The 15656-nt window shown below is 46.6% G+C and overlaps 1 protein-coding gene across 2 annotated transcripts in view; it reads left to right on the plus strand.

Annotated features, from left to right (window-relative positions):
* The window catches only part of LOC146195780 (transmembrane protein 47), a 117987-nt gene extending 104054 nt beyond the window's left edge, over window positions 1-13933 (plus strand). For both annotated transcript variants that reach the window (XM_084597915.1, XM_084597916.1), the window contains exon 3: window positions 4924-13933. In XM_084597915.1, coding sequence (XP_084454041.1) covers window positions 4924-5487 — 564 coding nt within the window. In that variant the 3' untranslated portion in view covers window positions 5488-13933. The remainder of the gene's footprint in view (window positions 1-4923) is intronic.
* Window positions 13934-15656: the final 1723 nt, after the last annotated feature.

Genomic DNA, 15656 nt, shown 5'->3' on the forward strand with positions numbered 1-15656 from the left:
GCAGCGGGAAAAGAAACGAATACAAATTTAGCGCCGTCTTCGCCCACCGTGCTCCAGGCCTGCTTCTGTGCTCGCGGCGGACGCTCACCCCTCCGCTTTTATTTCTCGCGTCGGCCATTCTGTTAGCGGAGCAATTCGTCGGTATGGAACGACCCGCCGCAGGGCGTCGACTTTCGGTGCGCCGGTCAGTGCCTTCTGTTCGGCGCGTCAATTTGCCCCGGCTACCTCTACGTGATCGGATCCGGAAATGGTAATAATACTTTATTGCGCCAGGCATAGGTAACTGTTTAGTCTTGGTATTGCGTTAGTGGCGTGGTGGGGGTCTTTCGACGGGAATTTGTGCCGAGGAGTTCTTTGCAGTTTGTGCGCGCGCTAACGCGCGCGCTACAAATTTAAGCGTTTGTATTTTCATCGCGACAGTTTGAGTGTCTTCCGCTCGCACATCGCACTATGCAGGATCAACTTCCGAACGAATATATTCGTGTCGAAAGCCGCACGAACAAACGTGCCCGTCGCGCTCTGTGATTGTCGCACATAACGGGAAAGACGCGAGGTATGTGAAGTCGATAGCAGCTACTGTACAAGAAAGCTGCTTATCGATGGCTCAACCCTTTGTGGCCTTAATTAGGTTAAAGGGCGCATGAGTGGATTGTTTCTAGTTAAACTGTTACTACTCTGATATATCGTACTCGTATATTTTCGAGTATAAGGTGTGCGGGTAATGTTGATACCCTGTATTCATACTCCGCATTGGCACTCTGTATTCATACTTTATTTCGTTTGTATGGTTTAACGTCCCAAAGGGACTCAGGCTTTGTGTTAATACCATGTCTTGATACGGATTATATTAACCATTCCTCCCTGTGTCGTGTGTTTTGGTGGCAGCATAAACGGACTCAGTGCTGTTAGTTTAGGTTGTGCTGCGCAGTTTTTCTTCGCCTGTAGTGTTGGCTTCGCCACGCAGCTCTGATGCGCTGCGTGGTAGTGGATTTGACGAACGCGCCGTCTTCGTTCTGTTCCTTCGTGAAGAGCTAGGACCATGTGCATGCCTGTGCCAGCATGCGTATATGACGAGAAGTGTGAGGTTCATACAACATGGTACGTGAGAAAAGAAAAGGCCGCCTTTTCGCAGGTACAAGTTTACTGGCACTATTTGCTATTTCAGCGTGAGATTCTAAGTGCTTTCTGCGTACTTTTTGCTTCTTCCTACTTTCTACGATGCCCCTGTGACTACAAATGAGGTTGTCCTCCTTATCTTCCAGCGTCAGTGGTGAGATTTAGCGTTTTTATTTACTTGCGTGTTATCGACTTTCTGGCTTGACGTAACCTTTTCAAGCCGATTGTGTGCGTACAGCCTGCTCTATTGTCGCAAAGTATCGGGCAGTAGCGCATAATGGGAGAATGAAAATGACGGGTCGAACTTAGGATAAAATAATAATAATAAAAAAAAAAACCTCGGCTTGACGGGCGCCTCACTGAAACCTGAAATGCACGTACGAAGTGTGCCTGCCGACGTATTTCTTCAGTCTCGCTCTTTCGAAGCGTTATGCGTATTGCCGCCTCATCCGATCAGGGTGTGCGCGAGCGTGTCGGAGCCAGAAAACGGTAGCCCGCGGCCAACCACCTGTGGCTCGCCGGCCGACGGCGCGCGCCTAATGGAAATTTCGCTCTCAGCCGTCGGCAGTTCGCGTGCGCGAGGACGATCAATGGTGCGAGCGCGCGCCGCGTTAGCACCGCCGCAAGCTCCGGGAGCTGCGCGTATTTTTAAAACCTGGCTCCCGCGCCCCGTAACCTCGTTTGCTTCTTCCTGCACGTGCTGCGCGTGCTCGGACCTCGCGTGGTGATGATCGCAGAGGAGTAAAGATGGTGCCTTGTCCTCGGCCGAAGCCGCGTTGCTAAAATCGGCGCGCCCTCGGGTTAGGGAAGAGCGGTCGCCTAGTGGTCTGTCTTCGTATACCGGGGTCACCGAGCAGCGGATACTCGGATAGTCGGTTCGCGCCTACCCGCTGCGGAAGAAACTCCGCGTGGAAACAGTTCGATATGTTTCTTCCGCTAACACTGCTGGTCCGGAACCTGAGGCAAGAGTGCTGTTCTAAAAGGCCTTGGCGTTCGTTCTGTGATGGTAGTCACTTTTACATTCGCGGTATTCTTCTCTCTTGATAGATGCGCCGCTGTATAAAATATCCGACCGAGGTTGTGTGGATAGCATCGACAGTTACTGTGCTCTGAAGTTAACCGTTGCTTTGATTCGCTGGCCACGAGCGTCAATTTCGATTAATTTTAAAGTATTGACATGGTTCGATAGTTTTTTTTTCTGATTTTTTGAGCGCCCCGCTGTGGTGGTGCTACGGTTAGGACACTCGACGTCTGTGCCCCAGGATGCGGGATCACCTCTGCCACGGCGGCCGCTTTTCGATGGAGGCGAAAAGGAGCGCTCGTGTGCTGTGCGATGTCAGTGCACGTTAAAGAACCCCAGGTGGTCGAAATTTCCGGAGCCCTCCACTACGGCGTCTCTCATAGCCTGAGTCGCTTTTGGACTTTAAACTCCATAAACCAAGGGGCAGAATATGTCGCATTCAGGGCACGCTCGGTGTCACAGTTTGCGTAAAAAGAAATAAAAGCTTTTATTTTTTTTTTATCTCTCGTCTGCGGAACTCCGAAGCCGCGATGCGTAATTGGAAAAGCAATTACGGAGCTCTCGTTGTTCGTGCGGAATGCTCAGAAGCTTTCATTGTTCAAGAAAAGAGAAAGGCAAGGGAGTCTGGCGGTGAATGTGGTCGGGAAGGGTCACACCGCTCTTCCACTTCACGAGCTGACACCATTCTTCGCATTTCGCCATAACAGACCAAGTGCTTGATGTAGTGCTGCGATTTAATGCTGTTTTGCCACGGCTACGCACCGGAGGGGGGGGGGGGGGGGGTGCTGGGCTGTGCTTCCCGAAATGGCTCGGTCCTGGGCCCCGAAGCATCTCTTCCGCACCCCGATAGTGGGGAAAACGAAGAGCAACGGGCACGCGGTCTAGGGAACCCAACTTGGGGACCTTTACTCCCTAGGCGCTTTAGGGACGTCGCTTCCCACGTGCCTGACCGGGAGCGCGGGGAAGCAGTAGGTGGGAATGGGGAACTGCGCGTTCCCCACCGGTGGCGTGGGGGGGTTGGGGGCCCGGACCCGAAGGTCATTGTCCTCTCCAGCTCGCTGCGCTTTGCGCGTCGAGGCTCGCCAGCGCTGCGATCGCTGTCGGAGGTTTAAAACACGCGGCATGTCGCCCCGGCCCTGGTGCGCAACAGCAGCATATATATACGAGCGTCGGAGGTGGCCACTTGTTCGCGCCGGTCGCACTTCATAAAATAAAGTGCCTGCGCCGTCATATATGTCACCCCTCTCCGCTCGGCAGCGTCCTTTTCTCTTCTGCTTGAGAAGTGTGCAGCGTTTCTTGATTATATCTCGTCCGCAGTCTTTTCTTCTAGCTTTTCTGTCTCTGCGGATACTTGGTATGCGGCGTCACGCCTTCTGTGATGATACGCGTCGCTCTTTAGGACGGCGCTTCATGCTTTCCTTTCGGTTTTCTTTCGCTTTTCGTGGGTGGCTATACGGGTTGATGTTGGTGTTTATTACACAATGAAGGAAAAAGGCGGCTGGAGTAGCGGGAAACTGGCTGTAAAAAAAAAATAGTAAAAAGCTATCTTCTTGAAGCAAGGAGCTGGGACATTGGGTATACAGATGCGTGGTTTCGGTCTTTCGTCGTTCTTTTGTCGCTTTTACAGCGCTGCTGGGAACTTTTATTTATTTATATGGCTTGAAGCAATCACTCGACTGCATATGCTTCACAGGACTTTCGTGGTTTGAAATATAAATCATTTGCATTGCTTCCTGGGTCTTTGACATCTAACACTGCAAAAAAAAGCATGCTGAGGAGAAATATTCTCATACGCGATCAATGATGTTCATGCTGCATAATACGCGTGAGCGTTACTTACGGAAGAAAATAGTCGCCAGCGCGCCAGTGCAACTCCGACGACTCGGTGCCCAGCAATGTCACGTACCTGCCCCCAACAGCACAGTCCTTGGGCTCTGTATCGGTACGGTACTGACAATGTCCGGTCCGGTACATAGGACATATGGTCGTGATTTTTTGAGACTACGAGACTTCAAGCAGGGGACCCAGTGGGTGTTCGATTTTCACCTCAGCCATCCGTATGAAAAGAGGTGCCCGAGTTGACGGCTCGGTCCTTACAACTTGGCCATTTCATCCGGTCTCTTGACATCAGACAACCAATATGTGCCCGTCCTTGCCGCCTGCAGTGTCACTTGCCACTGGCTAGAAGAAAAAATGCTCTTGATTTTTTAGCTGCGCGACTTCACATTTTGGGGGACGCCGCTTCTCAGAGGCTGACACCGAGTATTTTTGTCTTGAAATTATGGGATACGTTGCCTGCGGTACGTTTCCTGGAGGCCGCGTGTTCACCGCAGTCTTCACGGAACGTCTGCTTACAATGATGCCTTTATTATAAAACAAAGCGACATGCGATTTGTGAATTCACAAGGTTCATTTCCGAACCGCAGACGGAAATGGACGACCGTGCCTGGCGCATTTTCGCTTTTTTACTGGTGCAGGCAAAAGTAACAGGCGCTGTTGCCTGAAATGTTTTTGTTTGTTTGTTTGTTTGTTTGTTTGTTTGTTTGTTTGTTTGTTTGTTTGTTTTAGGACAACTCTTTACTTCCTCACCTTTGTGTCGCGCACGTGGTGTATGTGTGTATGCGCGCAGGTAACTCGTCTGATAACCGCTCGCTAGCTCCTCTAATTGAGCTCTTTGTTGCCTCGAAGCGCTTAACATAACTTGTGTAAGAGTGAGACATTGTATCATATTCGGATAGTGTCATACTACATTTGCCCCTAACATCTTACCATCCCCCTCTTGGCAGGTGTTCGCCTTCATCTGCGGCCTGATCGTGATCCTGCTGATGATCCTGTGCCTGGCCTCGTCCAACTGGCTCATCGCGCACAAGTTCCGCCAGGGACTCTGGGAGCAGTGCGTCGAGGAGGACGCGCCGCTCCCGCTACCCTTCGGCCTCAACGTCAAGCCCGGCTGCTACGTGGCGCGCACCGTCGCCTACATCCAGGCAGCGGCCGCGCTCTGCGTCATCACGCTGCTGTGCGACATCGCGGCCACCGTCATGACCGGCTGCGGCCTGTGCAGCAAGAACCCCGTGCGCAAGTACCTCATGTACCGGCTCGCCTTCTACGTCATGGTGTGCGCGCTGCTGTGCATCCTCATCGCGCTCGTCATCTATCCGGCCTGCTTCGCGGCCGAGATCGAGGAGAGCAACCGGCAGCTCTGGGAGTTCGGCTGGGCGTACGGCGTGGGCTGGGGCGCGGCCATCTTCCTGTTCGGCGCCATCCTGCTCCTGTTGTGCGACAAGGAGACCGAGGAGATCTACTACCGCGAGCGCGCGCTGCCGCACGACGCGGCGGACTCCAAGGCGTAGCCTCCGGGCGTCCGCCTGGGCAATGGACGCGCCGTCGCCGCTTGAACCCTCGCGAGCGTGCCGAGGAAACGCCCAGGCGATCGTCGCCCGCAGCGCTCCACCTCAAGTCCGCCTGCCGATGCGTGCCACCGCTGTGTCCCCTTATCCTCCGGCCCCCGAGCTCTCTTCATCATCGAGGGGGCGATTGTTGTTGAGCGGGCTCGCATTTGTTGTGCCCGGCGCTTGCTTTTGGTACACTTCTTTCTCCACTGCCGGGCCACAGCCGCTCGCTCAGGAAGCATGCTGTGCATAAACTGTACCAGATTTCGGCAGCTTAGTGGGCGAGGACAACCTGCCTATTCCACAGCATTCAGTGCACGTTGGTTGTGTAGACGCACAAACCGTGTTTCTTTTTTTTTTTTTCTTTTTTTTTTTTAAGGCTTGTATTCATTTGCTGGACTGAGTGAGGTTAGACTGCGACAGGATTTAGATGTGTGATGATTGCTGGCCTTTGCATTTTATGGTCATTGGCCGATCTCCCTCCCTTTCATGAAGTAGCACTCCTTCAGATTCATAATGACATCCTATTTAATACATTGATCATTTCTGACATCACAAGGCATATATTAGCAGCATACGTGTGGCCCTGGCTCTTGCCACTGCATGCAGTTTAGCGTCACGGTGCTCTCAGTGGCTTTATCGCAAATACAGACCCGTGTTAACACTAAGAGTGTATAGCTATAGTTACGAATACAAGCCCCCCACATTCCTCTGACCTCGATGTTTTGGGCTCCTAACTTTGTGACAGGCGGAATGTTAAAACTTGGCAACCCACCAAAATACTCCTTCTGGCAACTACTCCAAACTGCACAGCATGCTTTTTGATCGAGTGGTTGTGTGGTCAGAGGGGGAAAGCAGATTTGCCTCACAATCCCCTTGACGGTGTTGCCGCCATCTGTTGACACTGTCGTAAAACACAGTGGAAAGCAACTGAGCTGGCACAGCCTGCGAGACATTGTTTTTCTTTTTGCTGTTCTACCATATGAAGATACAAGTGTATGTGTGCGTGTAGTCGTCCAGCACTGGCTGTGGCTTGTTGATGTGCTATGCCCTATGAGCGAGTGAGTCTGCTTGTGTGGCTGGAATCTCCACCTTCTCGCATCTTAGCCAAGCCTGCCATGAGTCTCCTCTGCTGGGGATCGACGACAGGGGATGCCACTTGTCTCTGCAATCATCATTCTGCTCTGTGCAGTAGTAGTAGTTGCCAGAAGTGAACCGTGCAATGCTTTGGTGGGTGCAATCGCGGCCACACCATTGGCACGCAGCAAAAGAAGATACGGCCTTGACTGTTCCACATGACCTTCTGCGAGACATGGCAGCTATTTTTGTTGTTTTCTTTTCATTGATACTTTTTTGTTTGCTGCCTGGGCGCTGCAGGCTTGTTCACTGATAATGGCTTTGTGGACTTGCACCCTGTCGTGTCCACCTTCCCTGCACCATGGTTTTCATTGTGGCGAGCCACGTACCTCCTCTGACACATCATCATTCTGGGAGAATAGAAGACCTGCTCTCTCCTCGTTCATCACCATGAGGAGTAAGATTCCACCAGCAGTTCAGGGCTGCCGCGTGTGCCCTAGTGTGTTGGTTTGCCACATGACAAGGTGCTTGCCACTCTGTCGAACAGTTCAGTGGTGAAGTGGAAGTGAATGTATTGAATGTGGGATGAAGACAGACTGTTGAAAGCGACAGGGCTTACCGGCCTTCGTTGTGGGCGTGCAAGTTCGATGCTGTGTTGAGAATGCCAGATTGTGCATAAAGTCTAAGGTACAAGAATGAGAGCACCTTAACAAAGCATTGGTTTGCAGTCTTCTTGGCCTGTGGGCCTCTTTATGAAGTGCTCCATGTTTGCTTTCACCCTGTTCCTCGCTTCACAGCAGCGCCTATAGCATCGTGCAAATTGCGGTACAGTCTTGCAGTTCTTCCGAGCTGACTGTGGTAAATCAACCAGGTTGATTAACAAGGCCTTATCATGTTTATCTTAAGAGGGGATATCTGGGCTCATGATTTTGTACTTTCCTCCCAGCTAAATTGAGTTAACATTTATCTAACATTTACAGTTATACGAAGCCTTCACATTATTAATTACTGTTGCCAGAAAAGGTAGAATGTTTGGAGCTTTAACAGAGCCAAAGAAGGCTGCTTAGTTGACCTGAAACTTGGCCCTTGTATCTCTCATAGTTGCCATTTGTCTGCAAACCAGTGTTAATTTGGAGCAATGAGATGGGGGACTGTACCTTTTTTTTTTTGCTTGCTTTGCGAGCTCTTTATGTCTACCCGCTTCCCATTGCTTATGGAGATTGTTGGCTTTGGTAAGCCAGGAAGTGAGAGATGTGCCCACCAACACCAAGAATATGCTGCTTTTGTCTTTGTAGTTAGGGACAGTGTGTTCTCCTTTTGTATTGTTATTTTTTTGTTCTGGTTTGTTTTCATTTGCAATAATTTGTGCGCTGATCATTGGTTCAGGAGGAGTGAAATGGTGATTTTATGTTCGGAATAGAGCTTATACAGTGGGCTTTCTTTAACCATGTGTGCGCCGTTTTTATTGCGAGGTCATGCAATAAATAGGGTAGTTAAGCTTCCAGTTATCTTTAATGGCAGCTGCAATGATATCTGGCCTTGTTTTTAGTTTTAGGTTGGCACTGGTACGTTGCATTAATGACTGCATCCGTGGTTTGTTCTGTTAATTACCGCTTGCGTGTTGGACCATCTGCCTTATTGTTTCTTTCTTTTTTTGTGTGTGTGTGCAATAGGTGATCCGTTCCTTGAGTTCTTATCCGGCAGCTACAGTCACTTTCTGTGTAGTAAGAATGTCTTAAGTAAAAAAGTAAAAAGATAGTGTTGCTTACTCTGCACATGCAGATGAGGCTAGGCTTCGTAATTCAGTGAAAGCTGGCTCTGTAGTGCAGTGTTTGTGCCAGAGTGTGTGTAATCAGTAAAATATATATTCCTTTGCATTTAGACCAGGAAGGTTACAAGGAATTTGGTTTGTGCATGCGTTGTCTAAAAGAGGGCTTGATTTCCTTCATGCTTAATAATTGCCAGGGATAGCTAGGCTAACATGTTTGGCAGCTCAAACTAATCGGCCAGACATTTTTATGTGGCGTTTAGTATTGGTACAATTTGCTGTAACTTCTGTCATTGCTCATGAAGCCTGCAAGTACTTAGGGTCCTTTATTTGGCTTTTAACACACTGGCCGTGACTGTTGACAGAATCGCTCTATGGTGTTTAACAAACTGTTGATAGCTTCCAGTTGAGCCGGTTGGTGTGTGGTGTTTGAGTGGCTGTGCCCCTGGAGCTGAGTCTGCATGGAACACATGGCGTAATCCTGTTTTACTTCCCTTCTCCAAAGTCCTTCGTTAGGAACCTTCACATGGATGTACCTTGACAGCATGGTGTCTATTTGCAGGAGCCTTTTGGCATTCTGCATTTCATATTTGCTGCCACAGTGAGCGAACAATTTGTGATCAAGCTACTCGAGGAAACTTCATTTTTGGAGTCAATGAAGGCAGTGGTAAATGTGCGAAGCAGTGTCTCTCTTTCTGCCTTTTAAATCTATGTGCAAGTTTGCAGAGGGCTTATACAGTTACACTTCCTGAATTGCTTCTCAAGTCCTTATGCTCTTCAAATGAAAGTTTACATGGGATGGGGTTCAAAATACTGGTGGGGATTGTGCTTCATGTAACATCTCTGCAAACTTTTTATTTTTATTCATCCCTTTAATGCCGTAAAGCAGACTGACATTTCAAATAGGTCCAGGGTTATGTTAATCTTGAGCTGACTGAAGGAAAAAATGTTATGCAGCTTATCGCTGCTTCACCAAGCTGTCATGGTCACTTTTGTGAGGCTCATGTTTTCTTTAGCTGTGTGGTTCTGTGACGTGTGTGTCTGTAGGGTCTGTGGGTGGAAAATGCAGGGAAAAAAAAAGCTGGGAAAGGAACGAAATGTCGTCATGCAAGAGAAGGCATCGAGCATGGTAGAGTTTCTGGAATGTGCGCGTCGTGCTGACCTCCTGCAGCGCTTCCTCCAAGTTCCTGTCTCTACATTTGTCGGCTACCTTCTTTGTGATTTTTCCCTTGTCCTTTGCCTGAATTTTTTTTTTTGAACCAACTTTTTTTCTAGTGTTGCTTGTCCATAAGAAAGTCGTGCTCTCTTGGCAGACAGAGGAAAGATATTTTTTGGATTCCTTGTCCACTGTCGTTGTTTCCTCCCCCTTGATTTTCCCACCCCCATTTGCTAACCTAACCTAACTACGATGGAGCATTTTCATATTTCAAATGTGTTTGGAATACCGGAGCATCACTCCTCATCGATAATTTCGTAATAAAAAAAAAGCGCTTAAGTTTAGCCAAAAGGAGCAGTGCGACCTTTAAAGTTGAAAATCAGGTTTGATGAAGGAGAAACACTGTGCAGTCTGATGAGGTTAAGGTTTGTGTTCATCTGTTTTGTCTTGGTATCAATGCTCGTTAAGTCTGTTGGTCTGTCGGGTAATCTCCTAAGAAAAAAATGTAACTGCCTAGCAACATCACACACCTTCAACTTCTCCATCTGTTTTGCCAAGGTTTCATGCGATATCTGGAATTTAATTCATTTTCACTGCATGCAATTTTCTCTTGTAGCGTGACAGTTTGGTAATTGTTTCATCAACCTCACTTGTAAGGGTAAGGAGAAGCTGAACTCAGCATTGTCTGAAATGCCTTCAAGTAGTAGTGAGTTAAATTCTAAATGCTCTATTTTTTACTTCATCCAGTCATCACATTATAAAAGCTGATTTGGTTCGACACACATCATTGCTATCTTTTGAGTCAAGCCTATGTTTCTCTGGTTTAACATCCTGTAGGCAACGAGGGACATGGGGATGGAGGGCTCCCAAGCAGCTTTGACCATCGTCGATTTTTAACGTGCACATTATATTTTGCCTCCACCAAAATAGGACTTTCATGTCTGTGATTTCATCCCATGACATTGGGTCAAGCAGCCAAATGCCATAGCCACTGAGCCATCGTAGTGGATGCTTAACTCTTTGTGGACGGAGATGACATTCCTTGGTGGTCTCGTGTCATGCCTAACAAAGACAAAACGGCAACTTCTAATGAACAGATCGGCCACTTTGATTCGGGAGATGTGGGGTCCTTCTGCTGAGAACAGATCAATTGATTTGGTACACAGGTGCTTTGATACATCTTGATCGAGGCAAGGTGCAGAAATGCTTGTACGTAAAAAGTTTTGTGCGTGATAATAGGCTTCACATGGTTTCATCTGGTCTGGAGCCCTTGACAGCTGTGTGCCCATAGCGGAAGTATGGAATGTAAAAATCGTTTCTCACTTTGTGTGCTGCTGTGTCTAAAGAGAGGAAGACTGAGATTTGAACTGCTGAACCATGTTTACACTGATCCTGTGCTTCCTTTGCCTTTTTTTTTGTTTGTTTCTTTCTCTTGGCGGCATCCTTCTCCCCTTGTATTGAAAACCTAAATAGAAAGAAGGGAAGGCTGTCGAGGCTTTGGATTTAACGTCCTAGAAATGAGAGTGTCAAAACCACTGCCAAACAATGTGCCCCTCTACTGTGGAGGTAGACGCATCTTGTCTGTCTGCGTTTTGGTGTGAGTCGTCCTATGCTTCATTTGTTTTGGCGTCCCCGACGCTTTTTTTCTTGTTATTTGTACGAGCTAGAATTGATGAGTGTGACTCTGTATAGGTTCTGCTACCTGATCCTATGGAGTTCATGTGCCTGCATGTTAAACACTTCCTGCTACACTTTCTGGATGTCAGGACACACGCACCAATTGGTGTGTTGCTGTCTAGCACGTTCGCATGTGATTAATTTGGGCAAACTTCCGACTTGATGATAGTCATTTAGATTTGAAAAATGGTGTTTAATTCTGTTCACACCATGTTTTCTCATGGTTACTTTCATCTTCTATATAAAATCAAAGACGAATTTTCAAATGCGGCGGTTAGTTGCTAGTTGGCATACACAGGTTCAGTACGTCTACTTGCTGTGTAGCTGTGATTGAGAATTGCAATTGGCTCCAGTTGTGTGCAAGTTCTTGCTTGTGTACTGCAATCATTGCTGTGCAAGCGAAATCTGTGAACATTTTGATTTTGTGTCTGGCGTAGTATTTGTACTTTTTAGGATGACTTGTTGCCGTAAGAAAGGTAATTCTTGTGCAAGGTTTTACTATGTACTTGCAAGCTGATGTATATGCTTCGATGCAAAATGAGTGTATTGAGATCATTAATTTAAGTTTGTTTTTGCTTCATCATTATTGCTCATTTGGCACCAGCACTTCAGAAACATATGAAAGTCCTTCTTTCTTCCTTGCAAAAATATGTTCTTTGGGAGGTACACAGTATATATGCTCATATTGGTTGCTTGGCTTCATTTCTGCACTTGATTAAGGCGTCAAGACAGTTTTGCTTACTTTTTCTTTTTTTTTTTTGTTATTGTATTTTGTAAGACTGCCACATTACTATATATTCTTGGTTTAAAGCAACATTTTGTTTTTTATACGTAATAGGTAGGAAAAAAACTCCCATATGCCCATGAAAGTAGCCAAATTACAAGCGAGTGCTCGGTAGGTGCTGCATCTAAAATTTTACATTCAAAATGGAAGCAATATCCTGGAAGATGCATGCACTCTTGTTTTCCAAACTGTCATTTAGCTGTGCATCCTCTTCTCTGATTAATGGACCCCACTACGCTTTTGAACCAATTTCATTGACCCACCATCTAATTGTAGGGAATTCAGTGCACCAAAAAGATTGATCATGGCATAACCCAATAACCCCTCAAACAAAACCAGAGCTCAGCACCGTAGTGAGGCTAGTAGGAAAGCCTAACTACTAATTGTTAAGAACACAAATACTTTTTGCATAATGTCATGCATTGCAATGTTTTGTTCATTTTTTAACACCAGCGGAGCTGCTTGAGATTTTGATAATTGAAGTTATTTGTTTTGTTACTCTTATGTTTGAACAAGACTGTATTAAAAAATTTTTTCTGCAACGTGCTTATACATAGAGATGCATTGCTTAGCATGCTTTTGTGTTATGGTCTTAAAAATATATTGGCACATGATGTTTAAGTGAGCTGTATAATACAAGAGCCTTTCTTTGTAAGAAAGCCTTTGGATATCTTCACCCCGTTTGGTTATGTTTCCATAATGTTAGTTCACTGCCTTCCTTTGCACTTAGCGACATGCCCCATGGGTTTCACTAAATGAAGAAAAAGTGCTTGTAGGAAGGTTCCTCATTTTGCTGGTGTTTTTTTTTTTCTTTTTGTAAATAACAAGAAAAGGTGAATGCTTTTCCATTGTCATTACAGTAAAGCGGAGACAAAATATGAAGAAATATTACCATGCTGCTAGAGTCTAGCTTGTGATGATGTAGGGTTGTGCATTGCATTTTTCTTTCCTTTGTTCTCTGTGGTCATGTCTTGAACATAGTTTGTTTGGATGCTGGCCTCACAGTTTGGCCAGCACACACCGAGTTTACCACACCAGTTGTTTATATCAGTGTAAGATATTAGCCTTTGTCTGTGGGCCGAGTTTGAACTGCTGGAAAAAAAAAAACTGGCGAGGCATTCAAAGAAGAATGTGGGAAAAGGCTGACATATTTGTAAATACATTTTAGCGCTTTACTCTGGTTTGCTGGCAAGATTGCTCCAGCACTGGAGGCAGTCTCAGAAGAGGTCTTATCATTTGTATTTAGAACCTGCTTTAAAATGTATACGTCCCTAATCAAACTTATCTGATTTGCTCCTTTCGATGACACTCTGTGAAGCATGCCTTTTGCTGTGTCCTCAACCACTAGATATGATTGAAGCCGCATCATCATATTTGTGTGTAAGAGCCTCGCTGCAGCCCTTACTTGCAAAGGGACACAACTGCGACACTGTCACACCTCCTCACCACCACGGGGTTCCGGTTTTGAATGAGTAGAGACTGAACAAATCTCAGGAAGTGGTGGCGAGAATTATGCTCTAGCAAAGTCATTTATACGCACACTCTCATCTGTGAAAGTTGCTTTGCGGAATATCCGGTGGAAGGGGGAAATTGCAAACAAGCAAAAAAAATACAAAGTATTCAGCCTGTGCAAAGGGACTCACATATATGTCTGTTCATCTTTCTGAGTGTTTATAGGACTTGACATGCTTGGCGCCGAGTGTTACTGCCTACGTTTGTGTGCTGTGTGTGAACTGTTACATGTAGGCACGAATTGTTTTTGTGCGGGAGAGATGAACATTTTCAATTACACTTGCAATAGAACTTGTTTTGCTACTACTACACTCCTTCTTGAATATTCCTGCCCGAAAGTGACCGTGTCTTGTATATGCAGATTCCTGAGTTGGCAGTGCTCTCCAGTTTGCCTCATATTTTTTTTTTTTCCCTGTCCAACTCTGTTTGGTTGTGTAGCTCTTGCGCCGGTTTGTTTTCAGAAAGATCAAATAAAAGTTACATTTTCGACTGTTAGAATGCTTTTGCAGTTGTCTGAATCATTTGAGGAGCATAGGTGTGTAATTTTTATTTGGCTGTTTTATGCTTTGTAATGATGTGTAAGGTATTACTGTACTCTAAACACCATAAGCTTTTTGTCTATGGCCACTAAATAACTTGTGACCAAATTTCTTTTCTCACCTGTCTCGGTTTCAAGTACAGAAATTACAACAAGTATAAAGAATCGATGATTGTTTTTTCAACCCTCTTGTTACCTATAGTACTTCACTTTACGTCATAGCCATTGTTTGTCTGTTGAAACCGAAACTGGTGAGAAAATAAAATAAATTCTTCAGCGCTCATAGGCAAAAACCATGTGGTGATCCAAGTACAGTAATGTCTTTTGCATCATTAACAAGAATAAAAATGCAGCCCATATTGGTGTCTATGCTCCTGTACCATCTGCCCAGCATAAGTCTCTTTCAGGGGAGCTTGAGTGCGGTCTTGATAGCCATTTTGATGATGGCGTCCGCTCTGTCTTCCTCTCCTTTGGTCATATTGAAGTAGGGTAGAGCATACGCTACTCTGCTAATAACAAGGCTCCGGACAAGTTTGAGTGTGTCGGGCTCCTTCATCACCATCTTTTTGCTGGTCACCCGTGCTATCATTCGGGCGACCTGCTGGGTCGAGGTCTTGAGCAGATTAAGTGTGTGTTTACACCATTGATTCGATTGGAGCCACATCCCCAGGATCCTCATGGTTGTCTTTTCTGGTACTGTCTCCCCTTGCAGCCGGATCTCGAGCTTGTGGCCTTGATCTGTATATCCGGAGCCGCATAAAAAGCTCGGCAACGAGAAGGCCATAGATCTGAGGCGGCTACAGACGAGCACCTTCATTAATTTACACATATTACACATGATGCATCCCACGACATTCAGAGACGAGTGCCGGTGGTGCGGGAAGACCCCTACCCTGTACCACATAACATGGGAATGCAGCTCACATCAACTACAAAAAATTGAAAACTCAAATGAAACACAGTGGGAGGCTTTGCTGGCCAGTTCTGACCCGGAGGCTCAGCTCTACATGGTCACAAGAGCTCGCAAACTGGCGAAAGCCAGTGGTGCCCTGGACTGGGGGCGCCAACCGCTCGTCAGCCTCGGTTGAAGAGGCGAAGAAAACGATCCCCAAGCAGTTAATAAAGTTCACTCACTCACTCACTCTCTCTTTCAGGTACTGTTCGCATCAAATGAACATTTTGCTGTCAGATGGTCGTGATGGGTCATCAGCACACAGAGTTTATAGCTGGGCTGTATTCACAAAAATGCAATCGTATACTACTAGCATCACAAAATGCTGCCTACCATTGTAATCATACATGCAAAACAGCCCAGCCAGGTGGCGCAGTAGTTACGGCACTCTACTACTGTTCCTAAGAATGCAGGATCCAATCCCGGCCCCGGTGGCCGCTTTTCGATTGAAGCAAAAGCAAGGCGCCTGTATGCTGTGTGATGCCAGTGCACGTTAAAGAACCCCAGGTGGTCAAAATTTCCAGTCTTCCACTGTGGCCTCTCTCATGGCCTGAGTCTTTGGGACATTAAATCCCACAAATCGAACCAATACATGCAAAACATGCCACAGTGTATTCCTATTAGCTACTTTAACTGGCCACAAAGCCACTGAATTAGGGAGAGGAC

The sequence above is a fragment of the Amblyomma maculatum genome, chromosome 3, assembly GCF_055883805.1.
Source record: "Amblyomma maculatum isolate TAMU_Amacu chromosome 3, ASM5588380v1, whole genome shotgun sequence".
In the NCBI taxonomy this organism is placed as follows: domain Eukaryota; kingdom Metazoa; phylum Arthropoda; class Arachnida; order Ixodida; family Ixodidae; genus Amblyomma; species Amblyomma maculatum.